The sequence below is a fragment of the Mobula birostris genome, chromosome 32 (assembly GCF_030028105.1).
Source record: "Mobula birostris isolate sMobBir1 chromosome 32, sMobBir1.hap1, whole genome shotgun sequence".
Classification (NCBI taxonomy): Eukaryota; Metazoa; Chordata; class Chondrichthyes; order Myliobatiformes; family Myliobatidae; genus Mobula; species Mobula birostris.
In genome coordinates, this window is record NC_092401.1 from 22649139 (window position 1) to 22676405 (window position 27267).

A 27267-nucleotide genomic window follows, 5' to 3' on the forward strand; every position below is an offset into this window, starting at 1 on the left:
TTTTGAGAACCATGATAGCAAAACCAGGAGTTCAAATCAGTATGGTTTGTCACAGACTTCTTTAACTTCCATGTTACAGCAGGATTTGGGTAATAAAGCTGATGAGAGTAAGGTAGATGAGAAAGGTTTGTCCTTGTCTAGAAAGGAATTTATAGAGGAACAGAAGCAAGATTCTGAAATTGTGGTTTTAAGGAAGACAGCTCTCTCCGAGGATGATGTTGATTATGAAGACACGTAGTCCTCTTTTATTGTCACTTAGTAATGCATGCATTAAGAAATGATACATTATTCCCTCCAGTGTGATATCACAAAAACACAAGACAAACCGAGACTGAAAAAACTGACAAGACCACATAATTATAACATATAGTTACAAACAGTGTAACAATAGCATAACTTGATGAAGAAGTCTGTGAGCACAGTAAAGTTCAAAGTTTCTCAAATGTCCCACATCTCACGCAGACGGGAGAAGGAAGAACTCTCCCTGCCATGCCGACCACAATCCGACTCTGAGTCATCCGAAAACTTCGAGCTCTGATCAGCTCTCCGACACCGAGTACTGAGCGCCATCTCTGTCCGAACAATTCGACCTCCTTCTCGGTTGCCAAAAGCAGGCAAGACCGGGGATTTTGAAGCCCACCCTCCGAAAGTTCCTGACCACACACTAACGACAGCAGCGAACGGGCATTTCAGAAATTTCTCCAGATGTTCCTCTGTGCTTTCACGTCCATTCTCCATCAAATCAGAATTGTCCACGGCCCCTATTTAACAGACACGATATCATTTTTCACGGGAGAGCTGCGCACACGCAGGCGCACCACCATCTTCTCCTCCCGCCTTCTTCTTCTCCTGAATGAAATTCAGAAAGAGTCAATAGGATATTATCTTAAGGATGGGGTGATAATGAGGAAGTGGAGACTACCTACTGTGCCTGCAATTGAGGATTGGACTATTGTGCAGCAGGTGTTGGTTATGAAAGTTTACAGGGCTGAGATCCTAAATATGGCTCATAGTATGCCTTCAGGTGGACATTTTGGAGTGAGAAAGACAGTGAACAGGATTATGAAGGAATTCTTCTGGCCTAACTTAAGAACGGATGTTGTGAATTTTTGCAGGACTTGCCATACCTGCCAGGTTCTGGGGAAACCTAATCAGGTTATTCAAGTAGCTCCACTTAAACCGATCCCTGCTTTTGGTGAACATTTTCCTAGGGTCATAGTGGATTGTGTTGGCCCATTGCCAAAGACTGCAACTTGTCATTTTACTTGTTAACAATTAGGTGTGCTGCGTCTAGGTTCCCTGAAGACCTGCCTCTCGGAAATGTCCAGGCCAAGGCTGTGGTAAAAGCACTCATCAATTTCTTCACACTGGTAGGTCTGCCCAAAGAAATTCAATCTGACCAGGGTAGTAACTTTACTTCGAGAACATTCCAGAGGATAGTTGGAGAACTGGGAGCTAAGCACATTGTGTCATCTGCATATCACCCAGAGTCCGAGTGAGCCTTGGAATGGTTCCACTTCACTCTAAAGACCATGATTAAAACATATTGTGTGGAAAATGGAAAAAACTGGGAAGAGGGGGTTACCCTACTCTTATTTGCTGTTAGGGATTCGATTCAACAATCATTGGGGTGTAGTCTGTTTGAGTTTGTTTTTGGTCACAGGCCCAGAGGACCTTTGACCCTACTCAGAGAACAGTGGTCTGGTCCAGAGGTATGTGTCAGTGTACTGGATTATGTTTTGAAATTTCGAGAAAGGCTTAACAAGGCTTGTGACCTTGCAAAGCAGAATTTGCAAAACTCCCAAATTAAAGTGGAACACTGGTTTGATAGGATAGCACCTGTGAGTACTGTTATGAAAACAAATGGAGTCATGGAAGCTGGTAATCAGATACCAGGTAATTTTAACAAGCTGAATATAGTATCAACAAGATTTGAGAATTCCTTTATTTTGAAAAACATTACTGACAAGGTTCATCAGTTGGAGCCTGCACAGCAAAAACAATTGGTAAAATAATTAGCAAGTATAAAGATTTATTCCCTGACATTCCAAGACAGTGCACGGCTGCAGTGCATGAGGTCATTGTAGGCTCAGCCGAGCCGATCAAAAAGCATCCCTACAGAATGAACTTAGAGGAAAATAGAATGGTTGAACAAGAAATTGGAAACAAGAAGGAACAAGGAAAGAGAGTGGTGATTGTATCGATAGAGTGGGAAAGGTTAAATACCTTACAAAGATTGCCCTGTCGAAAGGATATTGGTGTGTTCCTTTGACAGAGAGGGCTAAAGCAGTATCTACATTTGTCACACCTTCTGGGCTGTATGAAGATAATGTTTTACCCTTTGGGATGGAAAAAGCTCCAGGGACATTCCAAAGGATGATGAATTCAGTAAGTCAGGGCTCAGAAAATACAGGGGCTTATATTGATGATCTGGTTGTATGGAATGACACGTGGGAAGAGCTTATTGCAGCTGTAGAAAAACTGTTTGAAAGGCTGTCCAATGCAAATCTTACTGTGAACCTCGCTAAGAGTGAGCTTGGTCATGCTGCTGTCACGTATCTTGGCTATGCAGTAGGCCAGGGGCCAACTGGCTCCTGTACAGGCCAAGGTTCAACCTATTGCTGAGGTTCCCATTCCGATGGGCAAGAAAGCTTTAAGAAGGTTTTTAGGAATGGTTGGGTATTATCGTAAGTTTTGTAAGAACTTTGCTGATATCGCACTCCCCCTAACAAAATTACTAGGGAAGAGTGAAAGATTTGTATGGAGTGACCTTTGCCAGGAGGCATTTGAACGCCTGAAAACCATCCTGTGTTATTATCCTGTGCCCAAAGCACCTGATTTTAATAAACCATTTTTGATCGCGGTAGGCGCTAGTGATGACGCTACCAGGGCAGTATTATTGCGAAAGGATGATAATGAAATTGAACATCCAGTAGCTTATTTCTCAAAGAAATTTAATGTGCACCAGAAAAATTACTCTGCTGTTGAAAAGGAGTTGCTATCACTTATTCTGGCTTTACAGCATTTTGAAGTCTATGTTTGCCCTGCCCAGAAACCATTTGTGGTTTACACGGACCATAATCCATTGGTGTTTTTAACTAAAATGACAGATAAGAATAGAAGGTTATTAAATTGGAGTCTGATCTTGCAAGAATATGACCTGAAAATAAAATATGTAAAAGGTACTGACAACATTATATCTGATTGTTTATCCCAGATGTTAAGTTAGAAGTTGTACATGTTTTGCTCTGTTATCTGATAATCATACATGTATTGTTTCAAACTTTGTGATCTACAGTAAAACTAAAAACTTTACTGCTTCATCAAACTTTTTCCTAGAAGGAGGAAGGTGTGACAGGATCCTGAATTATCCCTTATGAACTGTGCTTACTAATAAAATAGCATTAGTTAATAGCAATACCAAACTCCAAGGTGTTCTCCATTTCTGCTGGCTCTTTAACCCGTCACGGGGTACGTGACACTGCTACATTAGGCAGAAGGTACAGCAGCCATAAGTCCCACACCATCAGGTTCAGGAACAGTAATTACACCTATAACTATCAGGCTCCTGAATTGGTTTGGATAAATTAACTCACCTCAACTCTGAACTGATTCCAGATCCATTCAGACCCACTTTTAAGAACTCAGCAACTTATGTTCTCGGTATTATTTATTTTGATTTCTACAATTTATCCTCTTTAGTGCATTGCTTGTTTGTCAGTCTATGTTTAAGTATAATTTTTCATAAATGCTATTGTATTTATTTTCCTGTAAATGTCTGTGAAAGTTAATCTCAGGGTAGTGTATGGTAACATACACATAATTTAATAATAAATTTACTTTGACTTTTTTGATCATTCATTTCATGAACTTACCAGCAAAACCCTAATCACTCCCTCACCATGACAACACTATGACTCCTTAGCACTGCAGTAAACAGTTTCTCGAAACTTCTAATTATAACATACTGTAATTGTTTAATCTGATGCACAATATGCTACCCAAAACAACAAATTCCACAGCATAAGTCAGTGATAATAAACCTGATTTTGTTTCTTTTCTTTCTTGCATAGTTTGATAATTAATGTTTAATTTATGTTTTTCTTGTGAGTGTTGTGTAACTGATGCAATGTGTCTGTGATATTATTGCAAGTATGTTTTTCATTGCACTTGTCCATACATGAATTGTACACATGACAATAAACTGGACTTTGATGCATTGTGCAACAGAAAATGTGTCAAACCGGTCACCACCCATTTCAATTCTACTCCCCATTCCCATTCCAGCATGTCAGTCCATGGCTTCCTCCACTGCCACAATGAGACCACACTCAGACTGGAGGAGTAACACCTTATATTCTGTCTGGGTAGCCTCCAACCTGATGGCATGAATATCGATTTCTCAAACTTCAGGTAATTGCTTTCCCCTCTCCTACACCATTATCCATTCCCAATTCCCTCTCTCACCTCATCTCCTTAGCTGTCGATCTCCTCCCTCTGGTGTTCCTTCCCCCTTCCCTTTCCTCCATGGTCTTCTGTCCTCTCCTATCAGATTGCCCCTTCTGCAGCCCTTTATCTCTTCTGCCAATCAACTTTTAGCTCTTTCCTTCACCCCTTCCCCTCTCCTAGTTTCTAAATGTGCCCACAGGAAAAATAATCTCAGGGTTGTATGTGGTGTCATGTATGTACTCTGACAGTAAATTTTACTGCAAGCTTTTAACTATCACCTGCCACCTTTTACAACTTCCTCCCTTCCTCCCACCTTCTTATTCTGAATTTAGTCCCCTTCCTTTCCAGTTTTGATGAAAGCTCAGCCTGAAATGTCAAGTGTTTATTCCGATTCATAAATGCCGCCTGACCTGCTGATCTCCTCCAGCACATTGTGTGTATCACTCTCGATCTCCAGCGTGGTGCAGTACCTCGTGTGTCTATGTGGCTAACTGGCGCCCCCAACTGAGCTTTATTGATACTGCAGTGCTTTTTGCCATTAATTCCAATACATGAATGCTCACCAACCTGCAGGTAATGGAAGGAGTTTTTCTTTTATGGTTCTCGGATCTTATTGTAGCTTGTATAACATTTTCTTCTTGTGAAAAATGTCTAACTTAGAAATATTGTAAGGACCTGTACAGGTTTCCATCTGGTTATACAGAATGCATACAGAGACAGACTATCGAGCCTGTGGCAGTGTTTCTCTTTCTGAAAGTTCGCTCCCACTATCAGCCCATCATTCTGTCCCTTTATCCATCTTTCCTCTAAATTCTTCAATTCCATTCACCCCAACTCAGAGAGAGTTTCCGCATATTGTTCAATCGATAGGTAAAGAGGTTTATCGAAGGGGTACAGCTGTATAAACCACAGGGTATAAGAGCAGAATTAGGCCATTTGGCCCATTGAATCCGCTCTGCAATTCAATAATGACTTGATTTTTAAGTCCATTCTCCCAACTTCTCCTGATAACCCTTAATAGCCCTTACCAATCAAGAGCTTAACAATCTACAAATACACACAATGACTTGGCCTCCACAGGTACCTGTGGTAACAAATTCTACCATTGAGTCTCCACTCTCTAACTTTGACAAACTTCTACAGATGGGTAGTCGGGAGTATATTGGCTGGCAGCATCACTGCCTGGTATGGAAACCCCAGTGTCCTTGAACTCTCACCAGCAACCTGTCTGGATGTCAGGTGCTTGTGAGGGGGGATTTTATCCAGGTCCAGTGCTTGAGTGGAAAAAGGCAGCACAAGATTGCAGCAGTTTATCTGATCTTTGCCCAGTGACCAATCAGTGTTCGGGATTGATGAGCAAGTGCAAATTCCAGGCAGGCAGGGGAAAGTGTGAGTGGATAGAGTCTGAGTGGATAGAGTTAAAGTGGTGAGGCTTCAGCTCATCAAGGCTTCAGTGAAGAGAGTCATCAGTGAAGAGAAGGCAAAAAAGCTCTCGGTGAAGTTTTTTTTTACCCTTCTTCGCTCTACATCCGCTCAGTTAGGACAGTAGAGATGCCAGACAGGATGGGATAGAGATTGTCAAATGTATAGAGGAGAGTCTCCTTCATCAATATATAGTCCTAACTAGTGGGAGTGCAATGCTAGATCTCCTGTTAGGGAATGAGACAGTACTGGTGACAGAAGATTGTGTTGAGCAACACTTTGCATCAAGTGGTCACAATGCCATTAGTTTCAAGACAATAATGGAGAAGTTCTGATCCAGGGTAGAGATTCTAAATTGGACAAAGGCCTATTTTGATGGTATCAGAAAGGATCTGAGCGGTGTGGAACGGTACAGGTTGCTTTTGGGCAAAGGTGTACTTGCTAAGCGGGAAGCCTTCAAAAGTGAAACACTCCCATCTCAGTTCATCTCAATGACAGTGAACTTCAGTGTGGAGTTTGTCCAAAAATTTATCATTATGTAGGTTAATAGGTCATTAGGCTAGGGTCAAATCATGGGTTTGCTGGGCAGTGCAGCTCAAACGGTCGGAAGGGCCTGTCCCTCGCTATGTCTAAATAAAATTCATAAATTAATTGAAGTTTTATAGTTACAGAGAAAGTGCAGAGCAGAGAGAGGGGTAGATTGTGAGATCGAGTTAATCCATATTGTGCTAGGGGACCATTTAATAGTCCTTTAACAATGGATACCTGTGATTGTCAGTGATAACAATCGTCAATGATGATAATTAGTTGGAGGAAGTCTCCACCTCCACCTTTTTCTTCCTCTACCTTCTTCAGACCTAGTCACCTGCTGACCTCCCGTGCCAATGCTCCGATCTCAGTTCATCCCAGTGTCAGTGAAATTCACTCAGATCCAGCTATGAAAACAGGTCTGAAATATTGCAACATTGGCACTCAGGAGTGCTGAAAATGTGTAAAACATTCTGTAAAATGTGTGTGGTACAGAGCGTCTGTCTCAAGGTGCCACTGTCCCAGGTTCAATCCTAACCTCGGAACTCGGTCAGTGTAGAGTTTGACCAAAGAGAGCCACAGGATGATAACCTCAGTAATGGAATCACCTCGACACATAATCAAACGCAGAGCAATGTAGAAAACAAACCAAAATATAACCACACACTGAACAATGATATCCCATCTCCGATATATTACCACACCTCTGACCAATCATAACTCCACCCCGAAAATATAACAACACCCTGGCGATTGATGGAAATACGCCACACGCCTGACCAATCATATCTCCACCTCCAAAATATAACAACACCCTGACTGTAGAATAATTGTTGGTGCAGATGGGTTGGTTTGAATATCTCAGAAACTGATGATGTCCAGGGATTTTCATACACAGCAGTCTGTAGAGTTTACAGAAAATGACGTAAAAAGCAAACAAAAAAGATCCATTGAGCAGTAGCTCTATGGGCAAAAAACCCTGCTAACGAGACAGTTCAGAGGAGAATGACCAAACTGGTTCAAGCTGAAAGGAAGGCAACAGTAACAACAGAAGACAACACCATATTCCACTCTTGTACCTAATAAAGTCACCACAAAGTGTGTAACAACACACCTGACCAGTAGTGGAGAAATTGCAAAATATAACCACATGCTGACCAATAACTGGCACACCTCAACACATAACCACACCCTGGCCAATATATTAATGACTGCAATTGATAAACACACCCTGACTAATGATAGATCCACTCCCACATATCAGCAGACACTGACCATTGATGGAAACACAATAAATACCCATACACAAAACAATGAACACTCACCAAACTTAACTAACTTGATTAATGATAGACCCACTGCAACGTATAACTATATCTACCCAAATGATGGAGCCACACCCCAACATACATCTCCATGATCAATTATGGACTCACCCACAAAATAAAACCATGTCCTGACAAATGCTAAAGACACACCTGTAACGCTCAGTTATATTGGCTCGTATATGTCTGGGGGAAATCCCACCCAGCACCTGCCTCAACGCTTCCCACGGAGTCGGTTGCTGCACGAATCAATCCCAAACATCAATCATCAGCCAGCACACCCAGTACGTTTTACCAAGTACACTTTATAGATATTACTAATTCTATGACATTAATATAAATTCGATACAGAAAAGGAAGAAATGGAAAAAAAAAGAGGCGCCAGACTTATCAAAGTCCAAGTTCTTCATGCACAACCGTTGAGGCTCAATCAATTCGTGACGACCACCCAGACCCTGTCGACTCAAGGCTCGGGATCACCGGAAGTGATCGACCGGAGCCTCTCCGCACGTCCGCCGTCCTCGCTGTCTCTCCTCCGACTCCCCGTCTCTCCACCGTCCTCCCCGTCTCTCCTCCTTCCTCCCCGTCTCTCCTCTGACTCCCTGTCTCTCCTCCGACTCCCCATCTCTCAACCGTCCTCCCTGTCTCCCCTCTGACTCCCCGTCTCTCCTCCGACTCCCCGTCAAAAACCCCGTCTGCCGTCCTCCCCGTCTCTCCTCTGACTCCCCGTCTCTCCTCCAACTCCCCGTCTCTCCGCCGTCCTCCCCGTCTCTCCTCTGACTCCCCCCCAAAAACCCCGTCTCTCCTCCGACTCCCAGTCTCCCCTCTGACTCCCCGTCTCTCCGCCATCCTCCCCATCTCTCCTCCGACTCCCCGTCTCTCCTCCGACTCCCCCCCAAAAACCCCGTCTCCCCTCAGACTCCCCGCCAAAACCCCGTCCCCAGACATATGAGACAGTATTATCATCCGAAAACAAAACGATACATGACCACCCACTGGCTAATAGCACCCTGCTATCTGTATTAACCCAAGCAACTGTCTAGTTAGAGACTTTCTCAGCATTTAACATAACAAAGAAGCATTCCCCAGTATAACATAACAAAGAAGCCATTTTAAATTTAACATACAAAAAAGAAAGACCCCGTACACTCTCCCCCCACCAAATAAAAGTCAAGCCCTCATGACATTAACAGGGTTCACCAGTGCTTCTTGTAAAACACAAAACCCAACCCAGGTGCATAAAGAAGTGACATAACTTCCCAGGGCTGTAGAGATCACACCCTGTTCTCCCGGCGCTGTATACATCAACCTCTCCGGGGGGGTGCCTACTCCTCTGAGACCTCTGTACTTCCTCTGCTGACTCTTCCTGTTCAGACACCCCAGGTGACACCCCGGGCCTACCTGTTGGACCCTCACCCTCACGGGGACCCCTCAGCACCTGTGAGAACTCTGCCTCAGGTTCTGGCTCCATCCTCTCCTCCCCAGTCCCGGCTGTAATACAGGCGGCTCTGCAACACCCTCCCTCATTTCCTCTAACTCAGTGAGGCAAGGGACAGCAGCCTCTTCTCCCGGCACTGGGGAATCAGCGAATGGAAACAGGTACCACACGTCCGAATCATCGTCTTCTGATGACGTATCCCTTTTCGAGGTGGGGACTGGCCCCGTCTCTTCCGTAGCGGGCTCTTCCCTCACCCCGCGCCCTCGCAGAGTCCTTGTCCTAGCCGTAAACTCCCATTCGGGCTCTGGGTCTACCTTCACCTCCCGACCCAGAGGCAACAGGTGGTTCCCATGGAGTACCTTGACAGGCCCCTTCCTCAACACACCTCAGACTAATGACAGACACACCTCCAACATATAACCACACCGCTAACCAATGAAGGACCTACCTCCAAGATGTAGCCACTCCCCTGACCAATGATGATCTCACCCAAAACATAATCACACCACTGACCAACGATAGATACACTCCAAAATTTGACCAAGTCCTGACCAATGATGGGCTAGCCCCCAATATATAGTCACTCCCTTGACCAATGATGGCCACACCCCAACATATAGACACACCCCTGACCGATTATGAACACACCCCACCATATAACCACAATGCTGACCTATGATGGACACACTCCCAACAAATAATTACACACCTGACCAATGGTCTACAAGACCATAAAACATAGGAGCAGTATTAGGCCATTTGGCCCATCGTGTCTGCTCCACTATTCAATCATGGCTGATCCTGTTTCCCCTCCTCAGCCCCACTCATAGTCTTCCCCCAAAATCTTTGATCCCATGTCCAATCAAGAACCTATCAAACGCTGCCTTTAATACACCAACCAACACCTCCACAGCTGCCTGTGATAATAAATTCCACAAATTCACCACCCTCTGGCTAAAGAAATTTCTTCGCATCTCTGTTTTAAATGGACCCCCTCTATCCTGAGGCTGTGCCCTCTTGCCCTAGTCTCCCCCACCATGGAAAACATCCTATGCACATCTACTCTGTCCAAGCCATGCAACTTTCGAAAGGAAATAATACAGGAGTATCACCACGGTTCAGATATGGCCCAAGTGCAGAGTGAGAGATACTGAAGCAGGTCGATAGTTCACAGACTTTAATACGAACAGTGTTAAGGGGAAAGTAAAACAATAAACGCGAGGACAAAACAGGGCCGTTAACTAGAACTCTAAAAGGAGAACGAAGCCTACACTGTGGCTGAAAAGAACATTTAAACATTAAACAGATACCGCTAGTCTTCAGAGTCAGTTGATTTGAAAGTCCAGTATCTCAGGGAAGGCCGGATACACAACAGCAGCGAAGCGTTGCTATGCTCTGTCCAAGTCTCAACAAGCACTACGACGACAAGAATGGAGTTAAATACTATCAGGCTGAATAATAATTACCCGACACGTGCAAATTCACAAGCGCAATTGCCACATCTACTGCGCTGTTGAATCCGTGGTTGTGACAGGGCCCCCCTCTCGAGTCATAGCCCCTGAGACGCCACAGAGCTGTGTCCGCTGGAAGTCCCGGATCAGCGACTTGTCCAAGATGTCCTTCGCTGGGAGCCAAGTACGTTCCTCTGGGCCATACTGTCCCAGTCCACAAGGTACTGGACCTTACCACGTACCCGGTGAGATAGAACATAGAACATAGAATAGTACAGCACAGTACAGGCCCTTCGGCCCACAATGTTGTGCCGACCCTCAAACCCTGCCTCCCATATAACCGCCTACCTTAAATTCCTCCATATACCTGTCTGGTAGTCTCTTAAATTTCACTAGTGTATCTAACTCCACCACTGACTCAGGTAGTGCATTCCACGCACCAACCACTCTCTGAGTAAAAAACCTTCCTCTAATATCCCCCTTGAACTTCCCACCCCTTACCTTAAAGCCATGTCCTCTTGTATTGAGCAGTGGTGCCCTGGGAAAGAGGCGCTGGCTGTCCACTCTATCTATTCCTCTTAATATCTTGTATATCTCTATCATGTCTCCTCTAATTCTCCTTCTCTCCAAAGAGTAAAGCCCTAGCTCCCTTAATCTCTGATCATAATGCATACTCTCTAAACCAGGCAACATCCTGGTAAATCTCCTCTGTACCCTTTCCAATGCTTCCACATCCTTCCTATAGTGAGGTGACCAGAACTGGACACAGTACTCCAAGTGCAGCCTAACCAGAGTTTTATAGAGCTGCATCATTACCTCGCAACTCTTATACTCTATCCCTCTACTTATGAAGGCTAACACCCCATAAGCTTTCTTAGCTACCCTATCTGCCTGTGAGGTAACTTTCAGTCATCTGTGGACATGTACCCCCAGATCCCTCTGCTCCTCCACACTACCAAGTATCCTATCATTTACTTTGTACTCTGCCTTGGAGTTTGTCCTTCCAAAGTGTACCACCTCACACTTCTCTGAGCTGAACTCCATCTGCCACTTCTCAGCCGGCTTCTCAATCCTATCAATGTCTCTCTGTAATCTTCAACAATCCTCTGCATTATCCACAACACCACCAACCTTTGTGTCATCTGCAAACTTGCCAACCCACCCTTCTTCCCCTACATCCAGGTCATTAATAAAAATTCACGAAAAGTAGAGTTCCCAGAACCGATCCTTGTGCGACACCACTAGTTACAACCCTCCAATCCAAATGTACTCCCTCCACCACGACCCTTTGCTTTCTGCAGGCAAGCCAATTCTGAATCCACCAGGCCAAACTTCCCTGGATCCCATGCCTTCTGACTTTCTGAATAAGTCTACCATGTGGAACTTTATCAAGTGCCTTACTAAAATCCATGTAGATCACATCCACTGCACTACCCCCAACTATATGCCTGGTCACCTCCTCAAAGAATTCTATCAGGCTTGTTAGACACGATCTGCCCTTCACAAAGCCATGCTGACTGTGCCTGATCAGACCATGTTTCTCTAAATGCCCATAGATCCTATTTCTGAGGACCTTTTCCAACAGCTTTCCCATCACAGACGTAAGGCTTACTGGTCTATAATTACCCGAACTATCCCTACAACCTTTTTTATTTTTTTTCAAATCTTTTTATTATTTTTTTCCAAAATAAACACGAGTACATCAAAGTAAACAACATTTACAATGTCTCAAGGAAAAAAAATTATATAAACATTATATAAATGCCTACTTCCTTTTTTGAACAAGGGGACAACATTTGCCTCCCTCCAATTCTCCGGTACCATTTCCGTGGACAATGAGGACATAAAGATCCTAGCCAAAGGCTCAGCAATCTTTTCCCTGGCCTCGTGGAGCAGCCTGGAGAATATTCCATCAGGCCCCGGGGACTTATCCGTCCTAATGTACGTTTGTATTTTAACAACTCCAATACCTCCTCTCCCTTAATATTAACATGCTCCAGAACATCAACCTCACTCATATTGTCCTCACCGTCATCAAGTTCCCTCTCATTGGTGAATACCGATGAGAAGTATTCATTGAGGGCCTCGCTCACTTCCACAGCCTCCAGGCACATCTTCCCACCTTTATCTCTAATCGGTCCTACCTTCACTCCTGTCATCCTTTTGTTCTTCACATAACTGAAGAATGCCTTGGGGTTTTCCTTTACCCTACTCGCCAAGGCCTTCTCATGCCCCCTTCTTGCTCTCCTCAGCCCCTTTCTTGCTACCATATATTCCTCAATATACCCATCTGATCCTTGCTTACTAAACCTCCTGTATGCTGCCTTCTTCCACCTGACTAGATTTCCCACCTCACTTGTCCCCCATGGTTCCTTCACCCTACCATTCTTTATCTTCCTCACAAGGACAAATTTATCCTAACATCCTGCAAGAGATCCCTAAACATCGACCACATGTCCATAGTACATTTCCCTGCACAAACATCATCCCAATTCACACCCGCAAGTTCTAGCCTTATAGCCTCATATAGCCCTTCCTCAATTAAAAATTTTCCCGTCCTCTCTGAATCGATTCTTTTCCATGATAATGTTAAAGGCCGGGGAGCAGTGGTCTCTGTCCCCCAGATGCTCACCCACTGAGAGATCTGTGACCTGGCCCGGTTCGTTACCTAATACTAGATCTAGTATGGCATTCCCCCTAGTCGGCCTGTCAACATACTGTGACAGAAATCCGTCCTGGACACACTTAAACTCTGCCCTGTCTAAACCCTTGGAACTAATCATGTGCCAATCAATATTAGGGAAGTTAAAGTCACCCATGATAACAACCCTGTCATTTTTGCACCTTTCCAAAATCTGCCTCCCAATCTGCTCTCGGTATCTCTGTTACTACCAGGGGGCCTATAGAATACCCCCAATAGAATAACTGCTCCCTTCCTGTTCCTGACTTCCACCCATACTGACTGAAAAGAGGATCCTGCTACATTACCCACCCTTTCTGAAGATGTAATAGTATTCCTGACCAGTAATGCCACCCCTCCTTCCCTTCCCCCCTGAAAATCCCTTTTAAAGCACTGAAATCCAGGAATATTGAGAATCCATTCCTGCCCTGGTGCCAGCCAAGTCTCTGTAATGGCCACTACTTCATAATTCCATGTATGTATCCAAGCTCTCAGTTCATCACCTTTGTTTCTGATGCTTCTTGCATTGAAGTACCTGCACTTTAGCCCTTCTACCTTACTACCTCTACACCCTTTATTCTACTTCTCTTTCCTCAAAGCCTCTCTATATGTTAGATCTGGCTTTACTCCATGCACTTCTTTCACTGCTCTATCGCTCCAGATCCCATCCCCCTTGCAAATTAGTTTAAACCCTCCCGAACCATGCTAGCAAACCTACCTGCAAGGATATTGCTCCTCCTCGAGTTCAGGTGCAACCCATCCAATCTGTACAGGTCCCACCTTCCCCAGAAGAGATCCCAATGATCCAAAAATATAAAACCCTGCCCCCTGCACCAACTCCTCAGCCACGCATTCATCTGCCATCTCCTCCAATTCTTACCATCACTATCATGTAACCAGGAAGCGCCGCACAGTATACACAAGGGAACCATCTATCAGGCGGGGAGGAGGGGGAGGTTATCGGCCCAGGGCAGAGGTAGTAACCGGCTTGAGCTGGGAAACATGGAATACTGGATGGATCCTTGGCAATGCTGGCAGATGCAATCTATACAACACCTTGTTGACAGCCTTTTCCCCTACAACCGGACCCATGTAGCGTGGTGCCAATTTCCCATTCTCGACTTTCAGGGGAAAATCCCTTGATGCCAACCAGAGCCTCCTATCCTGGCTTGAATGGCTTGACCTGTCAACGGAGCCGATCAGCCTGCCGGGAATGCAGATCAACTTTGGAAAATATTGTTGCTCCCCGGAGATGTTCAAACGCAGACACCTGCAGGTGAAGAGAGTAGCGGTTCTTCACAGTGATGCTATTCAGGGGCCGATAATCAATGCAGGGACGGAGCTTCCCATCTTTCTCGCTCACGAAAAAGAGGCCCGCTCCTGCCGGCTAGGTTGACGGACGGATAAACCCCATGCTGAATACCTCCTTAATGTATTCCTCCATGGCCACCGTTTCAGGACGAGAGAGGGAAAAGAGCCGGCCCCGGGGAGGACTAGTGCCAGGTAGGAGGTCTATGGCACAGTCGGATGGCCGGTGTGGGGGCAGGGTGGCGGCTTTTCTTTTACTGAAAACATCAAGGAGATCCGCATATTCAGCCCGAATCCCAGACAGGCCCACATCCTTAGCTGACACAGGAGGGGATTCATGGGATGGAGTTTGAGCTGGACCCAGACAGGTAGACAGGCATGCTGGTCCCCACTCTTGGAGTACCTTCAGAGACCAATCGATCTGTGGATTATGTCGGGATAACCAGGGCAGATCAAGAACCAGTAGCAGTTCAGGTGAATTAACCAGATAGAAAGATACTTCTTCATGATAGTTGCCTTCGAGTACCAGTTGGAGGGTTTGGGTGGAAAGCTGGATTTGACCGGTTCCCAAAGGTGGACCGTTCAGCGCCTTGACGTTCATCTGCTCTTAATTCCTGAGTTGGAAGTCCCCATCTCTGAGCGACAGAGATGTCCATAAGAAGATTCCCGGCTGCACGGGAGTCAATAAACGCCTTAAGTTCATGGGTCTGAGACCTCCACGACAAGGAAACTGAGGGCGTTACAGAATGAGGGGAAGCTGACTGAAGAGAGAACCGACCCGTCAGGATTCCCCTCCCTGCTGACGGGTATTCTCTTTTACTGGACGCTTGGAACATGCCACCCAGAAGTGTCCTGGATCTCCACAGTAGAGGCAGGAACTTGTCCTGCGGCGCCGCGCTCGTTCCTCCTGAGACGGGCGCATGCGCCCCACTGGCATAGACTCGTCGGTGGATTGGGTGCTGGGTGGTGAGGGAGGGGGACAGGGCGAGGAAGGACGGTGATCTGGTGAGGCAGGGGGAGAGGGCGAGGAAGGACGGTGATCTGGTGTGCGTTGCAAGTTTGAAACATTCTTCCCCTGCGCCACTCAGTTACCCGGTCGTCAACTCGATTGGTCAGAATAATCAGATTATCCAGACTATCCTGCTCGTCCTGGACAGCGATCTCATGCGGAACCCCTGCATTCAGATCACGCTGGAAGGCGGTTATGAGGGATCTCTCATTCCATCCCTTCTCTAGGGTATGGAATTTGGCTGCATAGGCTCTCACCGTTCCTCTGCCTTGATGCAGGTCCAAGAGTCGGTGGGCAGCCTCCTGACCCCTTTCTGGAATATCAAAAACCCTCCTTAATTCCGCCACAACGACTGGGTTGCGGGGTATCCTTGCTCCCGTAAAGCGTTGAACAGGCTGAGTGGAGGTCCGTCAAGAAGATTGACCATGTACGCCAACTTTCGCGCATCATCACCAAAACGATCAGGCTGGGCTTGGAATGTCAGCTCGCATTGAGTAATAAAATTCCTGCAACCATCGGGATCACCAGAATATCTGCCTGGTTGTGGAATACTCAGTTCCTGAACGGCCGTGGGAGTCGGCTCTGGTCCGGGAGCGGGAGCATTAGTCGCAGAGATTGTCGGCGCAGCAGAAAAGGAGGACCTGCGAGATGCTGGGAATGGGACTGAAGCGGCCTGAAGCTGCTGAATTGAGCTGGCGAGAGCGTTAGTGGCTGTCAGCTCATGCTGGCTGTTCACAGTAAGTTCGTGGACTGCGGCCGTGAGTGCGGAAATCGCAAACACCCGAGTCCAATTGTCTGTGGTGAGCTATTGAATAGCTGCGGCTAGGGAAGATACCTGTTCCTTCAAATGAGACTGGGCTTGTCGGCACGAGGTTATCTGCCTCATTGCCTCCGTTACTTCACTGAGAACGGATTCCATTGCCTGTAGTTTATCTCCTACCTGACCAATGAATCTCACAGTCAAGTTCAGCTGCTCTCTCTCTGCTGGGTCTATCTTTCTGGTCGAGACTTGTTGTCACCGCGGTTCAGATATTGCCCAAGTGCAGAGTGAGAGACACTGAAGCAGGTCGATAGTTCACGGACCTTAATACGAACAGCGTTAAAGGGAAAATAAAGCAATAAACGCTAGGCCAAAACAGGGCAGTTAACTAAAACTCTCGGGAAAACCACGCCTATACTGCGGCTGAAAAGAACATCTAAACACTATACAAATACCGCTGGTCTTCAGAGTCAGTGATTTGAAAGTCCAATATCTCAGGGAAGGCCGAATACAAAACAGCAGCGAGACGTTGAGATAAGCACTATGACGACAAGAATGGAGTTAAATACTATCACAATGAAATAATAATTACCTGACATGTACAAATTCACAAGTGTAAATGCCGTATCTACTGCGCTGCCGAATCCATGGTTGTGACACAGGAAACTTGTTGACTGCCATCGAGTCATCCTGGACTCATGGTAACTCTACGGATAGTGTAATTGTCTGTAGGGTTTTTGTGGCAAGATACAGAAATAGATTACCAGGCCTTTCTTCCACGCAGATACTGGTGCTGCCCAGTTGGAACCAGACCGGATTGGAACTCAGGACCACCCACCTCAAAGTCCAGTGCTTATGCCACTACACCACTGGCCAACCAATGATGAACCAATCCCAAATATACCATTGCCAATTACAGACACACCCATAAAATATAACTATACCTCTTACCAGCGATAGACCCACCCAAAACTACAACCACACCCTGACCAATGATGCACAGACCATGACTAGTAATAGAAACTTCCCCCAAATCGTACCACAACCCTGAACAATGATACATGCACCACGACCAATAATAGGCACCCCCCCGAACATATAACCACACCCCTTGTGCAATGATGGACATCCCCCCCCGAAATATAACCATACTCCTTGACCAATGATGGACACACCCCCAACATATAACCATGTAGATTGTCACAAATATAATAACAGAAGCACTTTATGTTTTAGAAAAACCGTATCAACTTATTTATTGAACACCAAAACCCGAACGCAAACAGCGGTAAAATTTCTTTCCATAATTACATCATAATATCAGAAAAACCTTTTCAAATGAGCACCATTCAATGCTGGTAGTTGTGAACTAGGTGCATATCTGCCAATTACGTTACCCTACACAGGCACTGCCAAGAATTCACTAAAACTGGAGTTAGGAGCATGACCGGAGTTCGGGCGAATGGCCTGACACAGGTCCTATGTTCCATGGGTGGAGGAACAGCTGAGGCCTCTGGTTGTGAGGACTTGCTCAAAGTCATGTCGTAAAAGCAAGGGCATGATAGCAGAGTCCTCCAAATCTTGGAGGGCCAGTTTAAGGCGATCTAACAAAATGCATTCTTATTTACCCCTCTTTTCTTTGACGATTTCTTTTCTCTCAGTTCCAAAACATGGAACGGGCCATTTTAAGGAGTTGGAAGGGGATGTTGGTGTGTGTCATGTTGGACGAAACAAATAAGTAATGTAGGTCAACAGGAATCCAAGAGTGCTGTATACTATGATGGGGGTAGGAATATGTGAGAAATTGAATTTACTGAGGGTGGAGGGGAATGCTGTTGACAGGCGGACCAGACGGTCGTGGCTTCAGGAATAAAATCACCTGGCACTCATAACGGCTGCCTGTATACCAATTCAGCCATGGTCAACTGGGGGTCCTCTTTTGGAGCTATTCTGAGCCCCAGCAGGACCCACGGAAGATGATCATGCCAATATTCATCCATCAGGGAAACCCTCAGAGCAGACCTTAAGGAGTGATGAAACCGGTCGCGTAGTCCATTGGGTTGTAGGTGATACACCATGGTATGATGTAATCTTTCTCAAGATTTGGGGACTGTGGTCAGAGGAGGTATCAGCTGGGGTGCCAAACCAAGCAACCCAGGTGCTGATGAATGCCCAAGCCATGTCAGCAGCCATTGTTGATGTTAGAGGGACGACCTCTGGCCACCTGGTGGTACAGAACACCATGGTATGGAAGTGAGCGAAAATGCAGGAGGAGGGAAAAGGACCACAAGGTCCACATTAACATGGTCAAACCATTGCTCAGGGACCCTATAAAGTGCCAGTGGCCAGCGGTGCCTGAACGTGATGATTAATTTCACACACTCCACTCAGGCTGAAGTCCAATCATGCAGTCCTTTCTGAGGCTGTGCCACACAAACTTTAGTGCAACCAGTTTCCCTGATGCCTTCTGGCCCGAATACCAGAGGCCGCATATGGAGTCAAAAACAGCCTGCCTCCACTTCGTGGGCCCTCTGGGACGAAGGTTACCGGTTGAGACATCACACAGGAGAGAAACTCCAGCTTCCCCGAAATTAATCTCCGCCAACCGTAGGCCCGTGATTGCTGTTCAGTGAGGCTGGACCTCTGGGTTAGTAGCTTGGTAGGCTGCCAAGGCAACATAATCTGTGTATGGCCTCACACACACAGCTGGGAGTCTACAGTACCTCCAGAAAAGAGGCAAGATCACTACGTGTCATGGCCAACAAGTACTGGAGAACTAACACACTTGATCCTGAATCTTCCTTTCACCTACTTTTGATCAGAGCTACCTGACAGGGAAGGTCAGATATATTTTTTCTCTCAGTTCTGTGGGTGCTGAGACAGATTATCTTCTCTGGCTACATTAAGCGAACTCAACCCAAGAAAGCTCTGCACAAATTATATCCATCAGGTGGAATTCTCAGGAAGCTTGAACAAGACTTTGCTGGGAAGCATTGATGAAAGAATTATCATCAGAGGCAGAGAGAGAGGACGTTCTTTTTGCAGCTGGATGCTTCACATTCCCTTACCTTTCCTCATAATTCTTCAGATCCAGGTGCCTGGAGGGAAAAAATGTGAGTGGGAAGCCATTGGGGAAATTAGAAGCTCAGTATAATTCCTCAGAGATTTTCTGCAGAACTATTGCTGAAGAAAATAACTGTTAAATTTCCTGACCTTTTCCCATCCTTGGTGTCATCTCTATGTCCTTGTAATCCTCACAAGTTCAGCAGAGGTTGTCCTTCTCCTCCCTAAACTCACACATGAAGGTGTGGACAGCAGACTCCCCATCTGAGAATCAATGAAAGGAGTTGGTTGCAGCCTCTGTGTGAATCGGTTTTTCCTGAGGATCGGCTCTGTATCCGGCCATCAAGCAATGTACACAGAGCTATCACATTCCCTTTGTCATGGTCCGGATCGGGGTCCCTTTAAATTTACTTTGTTTGTGTTACAATCCGGACCGTTGACTCCCTGTTTCCCTTTGGTTCCCTGTTTTCCCGTGTCCCTCGGGCTTGGTGATTAGGGTCAATTTACTCTCGGCTGAACCGGCAGTTTATAGTCTGCGGCTTTCAGCCGTTCCCCGTGAGAACGCTAAATAAGTCACCGAAGCTGGTGCGAGCCAATGTCATGTGGCCGGAGCAGGCCTAGTCTCCTCCCGAAGCAAGTGCCAGCAAGCCGCCTTCTCTTGCCAGAGCGGGTCAGTCAAAGTTAACCCGCCGGGGTGAGACAAGAGCTCGCCGCTGCTTGGAGCGTACCTGCGCCCAGTTATAGTACTATCCATCGTTGTGTGGTCTCTGTATTCATGTCCTGCGTCGAAAAGGGGTCCCGGTCCTGTACCCTGGTAGGGTCCTGACCCCGTGTCAAGAAGAGTCCCGACTCCGTCCTGTATCTAAGGAGGATTCCCGGCTCAGTGATTTATGTCCAGTGTCTGAGTCTGTCCCGTGAATAAGAAGAGTCCCTGGCTCCGGAGGTTTCAAGAATCGAGTCCCTGGCTCCGGAGGTCCGCCTTCCGAGTCCTGGCACAGACCCTTAGTCCCAACCTAGTCCAGGGCCTGAATCCTTGTCCATAACGCTATTCCCGCTTCTGCTTTGCTCTCCTTGTAACGAGCAATAAACTCAATTTAGTTAACCTCACAAGACGTGTCTGTGTCTTGCATTTGCGTCTGCTCCCAGCGCCCCCATGTGACACCCTCAGTCAGGGGGATGGCTCTCCCTGTCCATGGATATTTGTGCGGAGAATGCTGCAAGGTCGGCCAGGCTTGGAGCAACTTGACCAGTTCCGATCCAGAGTCCAGGCTGATGCTGGGTGAATCACCCCATTTTACTCTTCCTCTGGACATGGCTTGGACTAGATGAGGTTCTTGGACGTGGCTTAGGCTAGAAGAAGGAACTCCAGCACAGGACGATGGAACTCCAGCACTGGGCTGGGCAAGGTTCTCCTAGGCTGGGTGAGGAACTCCAGGCCAGGATTTGGCTCTTGGACTAGGCTAGGCTCAGCTCTTGGACTCCGCTCAGTTAGGCCCTTGGGTACGGAGCCGGGACTCCTCCTAGGACGCAGGGCCGGGATGAATGCCGAGGTAACTCGGGGATTCAGATGGGGAGGGGAAGGGAACAGTCCAGCAGCCAATCCTTGGTTTGCAGAGGTTTTTATGTGCCAGCCCAAAACGAGAATCAGGTGCCTCAATTAAGGCACACAATGGAACAAGGGAAAACAGGAAAACCTGGAATAAGCATCAATGAACCAGACTGTGAATCAGAATCTGGATTTCACAGACCAGACCATGACAATAGGATGGCATGGTGCTGAACTGAGGACAACACAGTAATGTAGTCAGCGTAACACTTTACAGCACAAGTGATCAGAAGATCAGAGTTCAATTCCTGACACTATCTGTAATGAGTTTATAAGTTCTCCCTGTGATCGTGTGGTTTTCCTCCAGATGCTCTGATTTCCTCCCACATTCCAAAAAGACATACAGGTCAGGGTTGGTAAGCTGCGGGCATGCCACATTGTTGCCAGATCTGTAGCAATGCTTGTGAGCTACCCAAGCACATGTTTGATTTCATTGTATGTTTCGGTGTTGTGACGGGGTCCTCGGCAGGAGGAGAAGATGGCGGTGCGACGCAGTGCCTGCAGCTCTCCAGTGAAGTGATATCGTATTTGTAAGTAGGATGCCGTGCACAATTCTGATTTGATGGAGACAGACGTGAGAAGCACGCAGGAACATCTGGAGAAACTTCTGAAATGCCTGGTTCGCTGCTGCTGCTACTGTGCGATTGAGAATCTCCAGAGGGAAGGCCCCAAAATCCTCGGCTATGCCTGCTACTGGCGGCCAGGGCTGGGGTCAAAGTGCTTGGCAGAAATGGTGCTTGGTACTCGGTGTTCGAGGGCTGGTCGGAGGCTCGAAGTTTTCGGATGACTCAGAGTCGGACTGTGGTCAGGCATGGCAGGGAGAGTTTTCTTCCTTCTCCCGTCTGCGTGAGATGTGGGACTTTCGAGAGACTTTGAACTTTTTTTTACCGTGCCCATGGCCTGTTCTTCATCAAGTTATGGTATTGCTTGCACTGTTGTAACTATATGTTATAATTATGTGGTTTTTGTCGGTTTTTCAGTCTTGGTCTGTCCTGTGTTTCTGTGATACCACACCGGAGGAATATTGTATCATTTCTTAATACATGCATTACTAAATGACAATAAAAGAGGACTGTGTGTCCTCATAATCTAATCTAATTACCCCTGTGAACTGTGCTTTTGAAAAGAGGGAGAGTTGTTCAACACCAGACAGCTTGTTATTAAGAGAGAGGCGAAAACTGCTTTGACATGGTGTTATGGTTTCTCTGCAGCACGTTTACACTTTGCAAGGACACTGGCAGCTTCCAAGTTCATACAGAGAGAGAAAGGAGGAGCTGCTTGATGGAGAGTTGGTGTTCAGCATGGTGAGATAAATAGAAGGTCAACTGTTAGACCTACAGACACATGGTTTTGGACACTGAATGAGCTTTGTTGTGCCCACAGAAAAGCTGGGTTTTGGAGGATCGATCAGGTAGATCAATCAATGGCTCTGACAGTGTGAAAAGGGTGTGACCGGTGGGGAATTGTTCGTGTGACCGACCCTCGCCTGGGTTGATAATTCCACCACAGAAGAATGGTCCCCTTTGTTGTGGTCACAGTTGGTGACTTCTGAAGGATTTTGAAGGACAATGGGAAGATCAACGGTGTCAGCTCACCTGAAGCTCCCCCTCTCTCTCTGTCACTACTCAACTCAACACCACGAACTGAACTGAACTTTACTCATCATCGTAAGACTATCCATTTGCCCCTAGTCTTGAAGAAGCTTGGTTTTCATATATTTTCACACTTACTTATATATAATCATTGCTAACCTGTTTGATTTATCTGCATTTATATTACTGTATTGCGTAGTTACTAATAAATACCATTAGTTAATAGCAATACTGGACTCCAAAGTGTTTTCCATTTCTGCAGGTTCTTTAACCCGTCAGAGGGTACGTGACAGCTGATCTATATCTTTACCTTTATCTAAGGTGACTGGCAATTGCTGGCTGCTGTTGAACTGGAGGAAAGGATGGGACGAGACTGTAGAGATAGGAATGGACAACAGCAGAACAGGAGTGTGTGTGTCTGCAAAGCCTAGCCTGTCACGTGTGGGGTGGGGGGGGAGACATTGAGAGCTGCAAGAATGGGACAGCTGTCTACACCACAACAAATAGACCGACACAGAGCGGGTCCTCAGGAGAGGAAGGAAAGAAAACCCTTTCATATCAATGCAGCTCTCAGGTGGGGAGTCTGCAGCCCACAACTTCCTGAGGTCCAAGTTCAGAGAGGGGGAGGGCAACTTCTGGTGGACCTGTGAGAATTAGAGGGGCATGGAGACAGACCCCAAACACAGGCTTGAGGACCAGAGAGCTGACAATGAATTCACCAAGGTCAGAATCAGAATTGGGTTTATTACACTGACATATAGTATATCATGAAATGAATTGTTTTGTGGCAGCAGTACAATGTAAAACATAAAACATACTATATGTTATAAAAACAAATAAATGGAGCAGAAGATGAATAGTGAGGTAGAATTCATGGACCATTCTAAATCTGATGGCGGAGAAGAAGTAGCTATTCCTGAAATGATGGGTGTTGGGTTTCAGGCTCCTGTACCTCTTTCCTGATGGAAAAAATGAGAAAAGGGCATGTCCCAGGTAGAGAGAGTCCTTAGTGATGGACGCTGCACCACCTCTTAAAAATGAAGACCCGCATCTAATATTTTAGGAAATGTTTCTTCTTCTCCACCATCCAATTTCTGAAAGGTCTAAGGATTTTTCATGGACAGTACCTCACTATTCTCTTGTACTGCTTATTTATGGTTTTATTGTAACTGAAGACCCAGAGAACAACAATAAACTCACCAAGATCCAGATCCCAAAGGAGGTAGACTTTCACTTTGTGATCTCCACCGTTTCCCACTCCATCCAGAACCGAGAGGATGCAGGGAGACCATGGGTGGAGGAATGGTCTATGAAGGATGAGGTTGGGGGGCAACACCAGAGGTGGAGTTAAGAGATGTTAATTGGACTGAGAAGGTCAGGAGGATGGGGATTGAAAGGAGAGTTAGTTAGAGAAGTAGGGGCTTAGGAGAGGTCAGGAATGGTTGTGTAACTCAGCAAAATAGCAACAACTTCAGTAGAAATGGGCCAGTAGCAATGTCCTCAACATCTTTAGTAGGGCGTGCACAATGGAAGGAGTCTGTGGACAATAATGTCTTTTCCTATAATTCCTTGTAGGTGAACCTTAACTCACAGAACAGAGGGAGTATCCTTAGGATGAGAAGCCATTGACTTGGCCAAAAACAGGGTCTATGGACCAACAGAAAATCTCCTTCTCTGATTTTTCTAAGATTCCCATTTTACTGGGCCTCCTACAAGATACATTGGTGGGATGACGGGGGAGAGAGGAGAGGGAATTTGTGCTGGGATCTGGGAATCATTCCAGGATCATCCGATCGGAGACATTAATCCCTCCAGCACCAGCCCCCAGAAGCTGTGCTGGTTGTGGGGAATATTTGGGCTGAAAGGTGCCTTGTTTGGAGACCATGATCTGGTGTCTGTGGGCAGTGAAGGAGACAGATGTTCCAGTAGGCTGTGCCAAGAACACATCTCATGGGTCTTCAGGTCAGTCGAGGACAGGCCCCTGACGTAACATCTCTGACTCGTGTTGCCACACCCATCTCTCTGGTATGACCGGGGGCCATTCCCCTCACCATGTGATAATCCATGTACAACCCCCTTTCTACAGTTCAAAATCTCATTCATTTTTAATTATTACACATTGCACTGTTAGTGCAATAAGGTATATTTATTTAAGATACTTTTATTTTATGAATTCAACAATAAAGTGATTTTCAAGCATGCACAAATTGGTAAATAAAGAGCCTTAATCCAACTAAAAAATATATCCATTTCTTGTACAGATGGTTTCAAACTGGATGTAGAAAGCAAGACTGACTGTGAGTTTCCATTTATAATGGCAGAAGAGGAGAGGGTGTGATGGTTAAGTGTGCTTTGCTACCCAACCACAGGCTAAAATCAGCACTTGAATGGTGTACGTGTGTGTGTGTGTGTGTGCGTGCGCGCCCGCACGTGTGCATATGCCTTTCTGTGTGCGTCTGTGTGAGCGTATGTTTGTGTCTCTGCTGCACGTGTGTTTCAGAGCTCTGTGTACATGTGCACGTTTGCCTTTTATGTGTGCCAGTGTGTGCACGTGTGCATTTGTGTGTATGTTTCTGCTATACATGTGCTTTCGGTCTCTGTAGTGAGTGTCTGCGTGTGAACATGAACTGTGCACATATCCAGGTTCTGTACCAATCTGCTACATGGGTTTTGTATCCGTTAAGAGTCTGGTGTGCATTGTGTACCTGATCTTTATGCCTAAGCTGTACAGATGCAATATGTTAGGTGATAGTCCGTGAGCCAGGACCCAAATTTAGGCCACCGGTACCATCTGGGAGGAATAATTCTTATAGTGATTTTTGGCAAGGTATACACCCCTAGTGCTAGAAAATATGTGATAGCGTTGCAGCGGTGGTAGCTTGCATGGTGACCTCCATGCTATAAAACCATGATCCCATGGTGCTTTGCCTATGATAAGATGAATTATGCCAGGTACCTGTCCCCTTACTTTGCTCAGATGACGAACCTCCCAGAGAAGAGTCTTTCTGTGTATGAGGCCTTCAAGACAGGCCAATTCTCAGTGCAGCTGTCACGTAACAACCCCTTTGGGCAGATCCCTGTGGACTAGGCTATTGAAGCCACAGTGAACAAAGACACACAGACTCCTGGAGGCACATCACGGTTCAGCCTGAATGCTGGAGCTATCAAGCGTTACTACATAACAGCTGAGCACCACAGTGCATTCCTGGGACAGTTAAGGGAGATGGTGCAGGGCAACAAATCAGCGCTTTGTCATGCGGAGCTACAGCGGCCAAGAATCTAGAAAGATAAGGAAGCAGTTTCAGCAGTGGTTAGCCTCACACATGAGTGGGTCAACCCATTTGCAGAGAAGCGGGACCTCATTAGCATCTCTACAGTAAAGGCAGCCCCCAAGGACATTGCCTCTGACCTGATGAAGGCATATGAGATTGGTGAGCAATGCTATATAACCTTCAAGGATGAGAGACTAGAGGAAGACCCACCAGCAAAGAAACTTCATGACTCAATGAAAACCAACAAGCTGAAAACATTCAGTGATATGTATGAGAAGAGAAAAGTGAAATCAAATGGGAGGGCGATCATCTTGAAAGCAGACAAGTCTTTGTTTGGACGCATCATAGTGATGGCACAAGGGCGCAGTCTACGTATGGAGGATATCCTTTCTCATCCCCTTGGACCATTGCCTGGGCCCTGTCCACACCAGAAGGATTGCTGAGAAAGACAAATAAAGCTACTTTAGCCACAACCTTGCAGAAAAATGTAGCAGTAAAAGAGCAACTCCCGGGAAACTCTGCTACAGAGGTTGATGAATGAACTTGGTCCAAAGAGTGAAAGGTGATCAAGATACTTTCAGAGATGTTGCCACAACAATTCTGGGTATGGCTCTGAGGGAAGGCAGTCAGAGTAGCAGAATAGATGTTGTGTTCGACACATAGAAGGAGAACTCTATCAAGAATAGTGAAAGATCTCTATGGGGTGAAGAGACTGGTCATGAGTTGCAACGTATCACAGACACACAGATGGTGAGGCAGTAGAGGAGCTTCCTGACCAAAGTCAGTAACAAAAATAGTCTCATTAGCTTCATAGTCCATGAATGGAGGAAGGCGGAGTACAGAGCAAAGCTACAGGAGAAGATTCTGTCTGCAACTGTGAATGACAAATGTTACAGAATCACATCTCAGGACAGTGAGCAGGCGTCAGCTCTTCAGTGTCAACAAGAAGAAGCAGATGGCCGCCTACTTCTCCATGCTGCCCGTGCCACGAGAGAGGGATACTAATCTGTAGTGATCTGTTCAGAAGACAGAGATGACTTTATCATGTCTTTAGCATTTTGTGATAAGATTGAGGCCCCATTGTTCCAGAAGTGTGGCACTAGAACCTGTACAAGGCTTGTAGACATCAGGAAGTTTGCTGTCACTGTTGGCATAGAGGTTTGTAGGGCTGTCATTGGGTTACACGCATATACAGGATGTGACACTGTAGGAGCTTTTGCAGGCAAAGGGAAGACAAGTGCCCTATAATAACTTCTGACCAGCAACAGGGAAACTCAGGACACATTCTTAGAGTTGGGTCAGGAATGGGACCTCTCCCTAGAACTGATGGAAAAACTGGAGGCATTTACATGTCCCCTGTATGC

The 27267-nt window shown here is 46.2% G+C and overlaps 1 protein-coding gene across 1 annotated transcript in view; it reads right to left on the minus strand.

The window, feature by feature from the left end:
* Positions 1-256: 256 nt before the first annotated feature.
* LOC140191200 (adhesion G protein-coupled receptor E3-like) overlaps positions 257-27267 on the minus strand; it is a 94973-nt gene continuing 67962 nt past the window's right edge. The window contains exon 19 of the mRNA XM_072248364.1: positions 257-849. Within this exon, the coding sequence (XP_072104465.1) occupies positions 781-849 (69 nt within the window). The 3' untranslated portion in view covers positions 257-780. The remainder of the gene's footprint in view (positions 850-27267) is intronic.